General features: G+C 35.4%; 1 protein-coding gene across 5 annotated transcripts; it reads left to right on the plus strand.

The window, feature by feature from the left end:
- The first annotated feature begins 117 nt into the window (after positions 1–117).
- Positions 118–7,711, plus strand: LOC140758920 (TATA-box-binding protein). 5 transcript variants are annotated; one of them, XM_073095323.1, is made up of 10 exons: positions 119–519; positions 593–688; positions 1,840–1,927; positions 3,150–3,221; positions 3,913–3,963; positions 4,088–4,132; positions 4,237–4,329; positions 4,692–4,793; positions 4,875–4,948; positions 7,177–7,711. In XM_073095323.1, coding segments are annotated over exons 2-10 (603 nt in total). In that variant the 5' UTR covers positions 119–519; positions 593–611; the 3' UTR covers positions 7,178–7,711. The 5 variants fall into 5 exon arrangements, with proteins under 5 accessions (XP_072951425.1, XP_072951424.1, XP_072951423.1 ...); XM_073095322.1 differs by having other exon boundaries at positions 604–688; XM_073095325.1 differs by lacking the exon at positions 119–519 and adding an exon at positions 3,565–3,599 and having other exon boundaries at positions 604–688; positions 3,145–3,221.
- The last annotated feature ends 804 nt before the right edge of the window (positions 7,712–8,515 follow it).

The raw sequence follows: 8,515 nt of genomic DNA on the forward strand, positions 1-8,515 counted from the left end.
CAACATATATAAATAGTGACCCTCTCGAACCGGCTACATTGGGTCGGTCCACGGAATTACCGGCTGTAACCCTCATCCAGCCGGTGGGATATTTATATACCATACCCTATGATAGAAAAAGCCGACCACTCGTCCAATCCTCGCGTCTATTTCTCTCCTCTCTCTCTCTCTCTCTCTCGCTCTCTCAATTTTGGCTCTCGATCTACTCCCCTTCTCTATAAAAGACCCCATTTTTGAAACCCGACCCTTCTCGGATCCACCTCTCCTACCATTTCCCGCTCGGATCTCTCCCCCTCGATCTCCTGATCGTGTCAAAGCCTAGATCTCGGAAAAAGTTGGCCAGATTTGGCCCCGAGCTGATAGATCCGTCGATCCCTGCCTTTTCCCTCTTCGAATTGCTTGGGATTCACTCAGATTTCTTTGCCTGTCTTTGATTGATAAGAAAATCTTTAGTTCGGTTTTATCTGTTGTTCTGTTAACGGAAAAACATCCAAATATGATAGTTTCTGGTTGATTTAGGTGAGCATAGGGAAACTATTAAGAATAAAATTTAAGCTTATGGTTATTTATGGGATTTGAGAGAAAAGGAAAGATTTTGGATAGGGTCGAACATGGCCGATCAGGGATTGGAGGGGAGCCAGCCAGTTGATCTATCGAAGCATCCATCTGGCATTGTTCCCACGCTCCAGTAAGTTTGTCTCCCTCCTGTTGCTTAGATTATACTGCTTTCGGAGTAAGCACACAACTTTAGCTGGAAATGAGAAATTATAAGGATGTATAAGGGGTCATAGCCTCATACGTATCCATTTGAACTCCTTATTATATTTTTAAGAACCAGCGAAGATATCCAAGTCCTGTTTTGTCTAAATAGTCAATGATCCTATGTCATTCCCGACAAGTCATGCTTGGGCCATCAATTAATACTTAACAAGTTTTGTATATGTCCGTTAGAGTAACTGAACATTTGATGCTGCTGTCCTATGTTTTGTATTGGATGATATGAAGCTTCCTTTCAGTGGTGAGATCTGTGTCTTGGTGGAGAAAAAAAAAAGATATTGGTCATGAATGACTTTTGAAGTCCAATATCTGAATCTATTTATTTCTTTTGTAAACTAAGAATCTAATTGTGTTATTTAAGTGGTTTCTAAAAGCTCATCTTTGGGCTGTTCCTCTCCTAATTTTGGACATGTACTGTGCTTATGCATGAGTTTTTTTTTTCCAAGTTCATATGATATGGAATCATTAGAATGCTCTCCTGGTGGAATATGTCTATTTGGAATTCTGTTTTCACATGTTTCTTGTTACAAAATCAATTTGACAATCTTTTATTTGAGTACTGGACTATAACAGCTTTTGGATCACCAGTATGGGCCTTGTGATTGCTTTCTGGGTACTGCCTAACAATCAGACTCACTACCATAATAACTAGAGAAAATTTACTTCGTCTTCTGCCGATATCATCCATTTTGATGTAGCTCTGAAATTTGTGGAAGCAAATGATGCTTGCTGGTACTTAAAGCATACCAACTTTTACCAAAAAAAAGAGCATAACAAAAGAATTCAATTAATGGGAATATATGCTTATCACAGAATATTCTATTCACAAACGAAAATGCAATTTATCGTGTTTGTGGTTCTGTGTATGTTCTGGTATAGTTACAAGATTAAGAAATATATGTCTCTGATATGCTTGTCTGCATATGTAATTGGAACTTGGAAGAGAATCGTTTCTGCTGTTACCACTAGTTAACTAAAGTTTAGTCAGTTATTATTCCGCAGCGATATATCAATATGTTGCTGGGCATGTTTGCATGTTATACATTTTGATTTGATGTATAGGAATATTGTATCAACTGTCAATTTGGACTGCAAGTTGGATCTTAAAGCGATAGCCTTGCAGGCCCGTAATGCAGAGTACAATCCTAAGGTATGGTACAGATCTTATTGTGACCTTTCTTTATCTACATGTTGTTATTACCATTTTCTTTCTTGCTTGCTTTTTTGGTTGTATATATGGTTAATCACTTTTACTACAACATAAATTAGAGAATTCTGCTACTTGAGAGTTTAAATTCTGTATCCATTAGGATAAGTAATTGTGCTTCTTCAGTTATTATTTGGTTCTTCTTTGACATCTAGGATTCACCTGGATCCCAGTTTCGGCCGTTCCGATCCTAACCGAAACTAGCGGGTTGGTTGGTTTTGATTGGGGTATCGGCCGCTCCCACCCAAAACTACTGCTGCTGCAGGCTGCTACAGGCCTGTTGCAGCTGCCTGCGGGGGCAGCTGTAGCTAGCTATCCTACTGTAGGAATAGAGAGAGAGAGGGAAAGACAAAGAGAGAGAAAGAGAGAGTGAGAGTGAGGGAGAAAGAGAGGGAGGCCTGCTGTAATAAGAAGAGGGAGCAGGAAGAGAAAGAGGGAAAGAGAAAAAGAGAGTGACAGAAAGAGAGAGAGAGGGATACAATAGACCAGCAGTAAGAGAGATAGGAAAGAAGAGAGGAAGAGAGATATTTAGGCTTTATATGTTAGTAACTATTATTTTCTTATTTTCCTGTAATTTTTGCTAAAAAATTATCAACATTTTTAAATAATATTTAGAATTTTATTTAATTAAAAAATAGTCTAATTTAATACAGGCGGCTGATATGGTTAATACATATTGTTTTTCTTGATAGCTAATTCTAATTTCAGAACCTTGGCATTCACCTTCCTATATGTTTTCCCTAGATGAGATTGAAACGCTGTTCTACAAACTGGATTGGGTTTTTTTGAGGCAAATCAACTGCAAGTTCAATTTGTGGTGTATATTCTTTAAGTGTAGAATCATAATATGATAATATCAGTTTAATTGGGGAAAATGAATTCAGAGGTTGCCACAGTAATTGTAAGTTAGAATAAATCTCTTTTCTTTCTTGTTTGATAAACTTTATAGATTTGGAATATGTAATGCTTACCTTAAGTAATAAGTCAGATATAACATTTAAATGATTTCTGACAAATTAGCTAAGTTTTCCCAATAGCTCATAATTTTTTTTTTGTCGCAACTATGTTAACGAAATGTACTCTTTAATTTCAAATCCTAACAGTAATCTATTTGTTTGAGTGAATGCAATAAATTTCCTACTAACCATTCCTTTTCATAGAACAGCGTTTTGCTGCAGTTATCATGAGGATAAGAGAACCAAAAACAACAGCATTAATATTTGCATCAGGCAAAATGGTAAGTTGATATTTATGCAGTGAAGGTTTTATTTTAATCAATGATGTGATGTTTCTTATTGGGTCGAGATTTTATACTATTAGTTGTTTGCCCCTATGAACTGATCTCATTGTTTCAATAAATTGCATCATAAAAGAATATTTTACACTGATTTATATTGCAACTTATTCTTTTCTTTGTTACAAAAGTATCTTTTGTGGCTGTTTTGTTCTAGAATATTTTTTGTTTGAATCATAGAAGTTACTGGCATGTAGTTATGAAATGGAAGATATTTTACATGAAAATTAGTTAAAATTGTTTGATATTCCCAACCGAGTCTATATAGTGAATTGTTGTTTTCTAGGTGTCTTGAGTGGGAAGGGAAAGACGATGAAAGAGGTGAGCTTGCTGAAGCAATGGCTTAGGTTTATAGTCTGTAACTCTGGATTATTGTTTCTTTTCCAGCATACATTGTGTACCATATTGGTTAGGGGAACATTTTAATTTCCAGTAAATGTGTAATTTAAAATCATGACTTGTTAGTGGGAGGAACTTCATGAATTGATTTAACAGAATATGGAAGTTGAATGCATATGTTCTTGTTGCCAGTTGAGGATACACTTCTTTTGCATTTACTTCTCTTATAATGTTAATTTTGAGATTAAAACAGTCTATGATGGCGACTATCTTATCAGATGTTCCATATGGTCAGGTTTGTACTGGAGCAAAGAGTGAGCAACAATCAAAACTTGCAGCAAGGAAGGTACTTGATGACAGTTCATAATTAATATTTTTTTAAATATTGAAAAACACTTTCAGTTAATGTACCTTTCCTGTTTGGATATTGCCTTTTATGAAGACAACTGATAGAGTGTTTTGTGTTTCAGTATGCTCGCATTATTCAGAAGCTTGGTTTTCCAGCTAAATTCAAGGTATTTATTTATTTAACATTTGTTTTCAATCCTCTCTTCCATTGGACTTCTCTTACTGCATTTTCTTTTCTTATAATCACCTTTTAATATGTGATGGACTACAGGATTTCAAGATTCAGAACATTGTTGGCTCCTGCGATGTCAAATTTCCCATAAGACTTGAAGGACTTGCATATTCTCATGGTGCTTTCTCCAGTGTAAGTTAATGTTATTCAGTGTTTCTGAAGAAAACTATAAACATTTGAACCTTCTCCGAGAACCTTCCTTTTCATTTGTTTTTTTGATGAGGGTTTTGGTTTTAATTTTGAAAACGATATCCTCATAGAAAGCATAAAAGAAATTTTTTTCTTGATCTCTCATGCACTCTCTTATAAACTTTTGAAGGATGAGATAGTGATATCTGATTTCTAAAACTGAAGCATCATGTTTGTATTTTGGCTTAAACTTTTTGAGTTTTGTACTTCTCATTCTTTCTTGGAAATTTCAATTATTGCATTTTCTGCCCTGTATTGGATTGTTTCCTGATCTGAATTCAGTTGCTTGCTGTTGTGTTTTATAGTATGAACCTGAACTCTTTCCGGGTTTGATATATCGAATGAAACAACCGAAGATCGTGCTTCTCATTTTTGTTTCTGGCAAGATTGTTCTTACTGGAGCTAAGGTGAGATTTTTGCATTGCAAAAATTATTAGTCATTGTCCTTTGTTCAACACTGAGTGTTATCTTTTTTATTTTGTTTGCAGGTGAGAGATGAGACATATACTGCCTTCGAAAACATCTATCCAGTGCTCACGGAGTTCAGGAAGAGCCAACAGTGGTATGACTCAGATCAGATAGTTTCATTTGATATCTGGAATATTGCTGAAAAAACAATGTCTCCAAAATGCTATAGGAACAATGATCAAAAGATTATAGGATCCAATGTGGACCTCGAGCCCTATTTTTTCTCAATGTTGAATTTGACATGCACAATCTTTTCTTTTGTGCATATGCATGGTCTTGCTCTATGCATTTCTTAATCATTTAATTATTGGCTCTTCAGCCTCTTCTTATTATTGCATAATAATTAAGAATTATGGAAATGACCAAGGTTTGAAAATTTGAGATTGGAATCGGGGTCGGCCTCCCAAAAAAATGATACGTATTGATCGTATTGGTCGCTCGGATTGGATCGAGCTATTTTTAATTGCATAAAATTTTAAATATTATTTAAAAATACAGAAATTTTTTTAAAAATAAAAAAATGAGGAAATAAGAATTACTTACATATGAAGTCTACAAACTAAAAAAAGTACTTACTTAAAACTGCTGTAAGGAAGGAGGGAGAGAGTAGAAGAAGCGAAAAGAAAACAACTCTCCTATAGTGAAGGAGAGAAGAAAAAAGACTAGTGAAGAAAAGAGAGAAAAAAGAGAGAAATAAAATAAAATAAATCACATAGCTGAGGTTGTTGGAGTTGGTTCTGCATCGGTGGAGTTTGCCCGAGCTGGATTTTTGTGTGAAAGAAGCAATAGCTATGGTAATAAATAGTGAAAGAGAGAAAAAGATAGCTGGATTGAGTATGGCCAATACTGATCCTTCAAACCATGGAATTGACAATAGGGTTCAGTTGAAAACCTCTAAATATTGAATACTTGCACTTAAGTTTGCTCCGATATCTCCACTTTTAGATCCTTCAACATTCAACAATTATATTTTCTATAGAGCGTTCTAATATTCTCGAATAACTGGAGAATTTTTTTGAACCCAGTTATAGTGATCCTTAAGATGGTGCCTTTTGTAAGATTGTAACTGAATTTTGTCTACAGTTTTGATGATGCTTGCTTTCTGGATGGATTGTGAGCAAAGATATATTTTGGGCCTTCAATTACTGTCAAAATGCTTTCAGAAGCATTTTGTAGGAAGCTGATGGACCATTAGTTCATTGAAATAGCATTACTAAGCAATTCACGCCTCTTTGGGATGCAGGTAATTAGGAAAATGGAGCCAAAACCTTTGGGCTCATTGGACCTTAGCTCAGAAGCTAAGAGGGTCTTCAAGTTTGCTAGTGCAAGCGTAGTCAACTTTTGGATCACTTTGTGATGACTTTGCATAGGCTACTTAATGGTTTCAGATTAAATGGTGTTGGACATGCAAGAGTATGGTTAGGTCTTGGAAGGAGACATGATTTGTCACTTGTCAGGACACAAGGGTGACAGATGGTTAGTATGGTCAGGTCTTGGAAGGAGACATGATTTGTCACTTATCAGACACAAGTGTGACAGCCATTGGGATACAGTGTCTGAAAGGGAAAGTGTAATGGAAGTGAATGAAAATATTTGAGTGGGAAGGAGTGATCCCCCTTAGGATTACAATAGAGAAACTGAGAGAAGAATATCTTTTTTGAAGTCGAAGACATCTTGAAAGTATGTCAATCATGTGCAGGTATGGCCATGGAAGGTTGTGGAGAGGGAAAGTGGTAATGACAATATGGTTGAGTTAGTTATTATCTGATTGCACTTCTCCTGTTATTTATCCAATCAATTGCCTAATAATGAATAACTGCATATGTGGGGGTAAAGATGGGAGATTAGGAGAACGCAATAAGCGAGGAAAATGTAAAATGGAAGTTGAAACCTGAAGACAGGGAAAGGCAAACAAAAACTAGAACTTTACATCTGTTAGGAACTATGGAAGATACTGATTGTCAGGCTATAATTACAGTTTTTACATTCAGAGTTGAACTCATCTGCTGTTTCTGATCAATGAGATTGAATGAGCAACATACTGAGCTCAGTTTAATTTTTCGTTAAAAGATTCATTGCTTTGGCTTGCCTTCTATAGTTGTGCAGTCATTAATGATTAGGTTTCTGTCCTATGTGCGACGTGCGGATTGAGGCTACAACATTTTATAGATTTATTATGTATTTCATGCATATGCATTTGCTTATGATTTTTAAAAATAACTTGTTAATCTTGCATCTTTGCATCTTTGTTTTTATCACTTTACTATCAGACTAGTAAATTATTGAAATTCTTATCTACTGTATTTGTATTCCTCATCCCAGATAGACTTGGGGCGGATGCAGATGGAGAGGGTCATGGCCTAGTTGCTGTTACTCTTACTAATCACAACTGTACATAAATGAAGACATGATCGATTGTCATTTCTATATATATGCGGGATAAAAGGACTTCCACCTCATGTCTGAGTTCTCGGGGAGTTTAATTTGGAATTCCAGGATGGAGGGAGAAGAGTGGCAACCTTGTGATCTCATCTGAATGTTCCTAAAAACTAAGCTATTTTTCCTTTTGTCACTGAGCAAACTCTTATCTAAAAGCCAATACGAAGGTTCATCCACAGATGCTTGAGTGATGTTTTCAAGATTCGTCCGTGCTATGAATGGAAGCATATACCTTCGGGGAGTTTTTAACCAAGATGGTCATCCTTGGACAGTTTTACAGTTTTGGTTCACCAAACAAACTTATTACTAAATGGGTTTATTTTGACCAGCTCAATTGTCCTTTATCATGTTATTATTAGCCTAGAGAATATTGAATTGTTCAGGAGTTTATATTATTTGGGGTTGGAATTGGTTCTACAACCTCTTTGATTGTAGGGAAGGGTGTATAATGGGATTGCCTTTTTATTTTTATTTTTATAATTAATGAGATTGCCTTTTGTTTTTTGAAATAAGGAGCTGTAATTAGCAAAACCCCTATGTTCCACATTTGCCACAGAAGTGTCACAAAAGATGAGATTACACAGATCAAGATGCCCAACCCACATATAGCTAGATCTTAGCCTACCTTGCCCGGCAGCTCAATCAACCACCCGATTAGCCGTACGACCCATGTGTTGGATGTGCACATTCCTAAATGCCCTCGAAAGGAAACACACTTCTCTACGAGGTTCTTAATCTGCCATGACTAGAACTAGGGGTGAAAACAGGTCGGATTAACTCCGATCCGATTCGGATTCGGATATGGATAGAATTTTTGAAACAAATTCGGATACGGGTCGGATAAATTTTTCGGATTAGGATATGGATATCGGATATCCGTTTACCCACATATTTTTTTAAATGATTTATAGTTTTTAGTTTGCTTATTTAAATAGTAAGTATTAATATTATTAATAATAATACATTATATATTATTTATAGAGATTAATTTCTCTAATTTTATATATTTGACATTAAAAAAAAATTGTTGTAAAACTCTTAATAATTTTGTGTTAATTATATTTAAATAAAATATTATAATTATTTTAAATTTAATCAATATCCGTTTAAGATCCGATCCTTTATTCGAAAATTATCCGTATCCGTTAGTTAGGATATGGTTTTAAATTTTGTTATCCGTCCAATATCCGTATCCGAATCCGTATCCGAACTAAAAATACAA

This window comes from Typha angustifolia, chromosome 4 (genome assembly GCF_048772165.1).
Source record: "Typha angustifolia cultivar Huaian chromosome 4, ASM4877216v1, whole genome shotgun sequence".
In the NCBI taxonomy this organism is placed as follows: Eukaryota; Viridiplantae; Streptophyta; class Magnoliopsida; order Poales; family Typhaceae; genus Typha; species Typha angustifolia.

Bases quoted from the DNA above. Each gene is read 5' to 3' on its own strand.
- LOC140758920 (XM_073095324.1), top strand. From the start codon at position 612: ATGGCCGATCAGGGATTGGAGGGGAGCCAGCCAGTTGATCTATCGAAG. The intron at 689-1,839 runs GTAAGTTTGTCT...TTTGATGTATAG, and splicing joins GGCATTGTTCCCACGCTCCA to GAATATTGTATCAACTGTCA. The intron at 1,928-3,149 runs GTATGGTACAGA...TTCATAGAACAG, and splicing joins ATGCAGAGTACAATCCTAAG to CGTTTTGCTGCAGTTATCAT.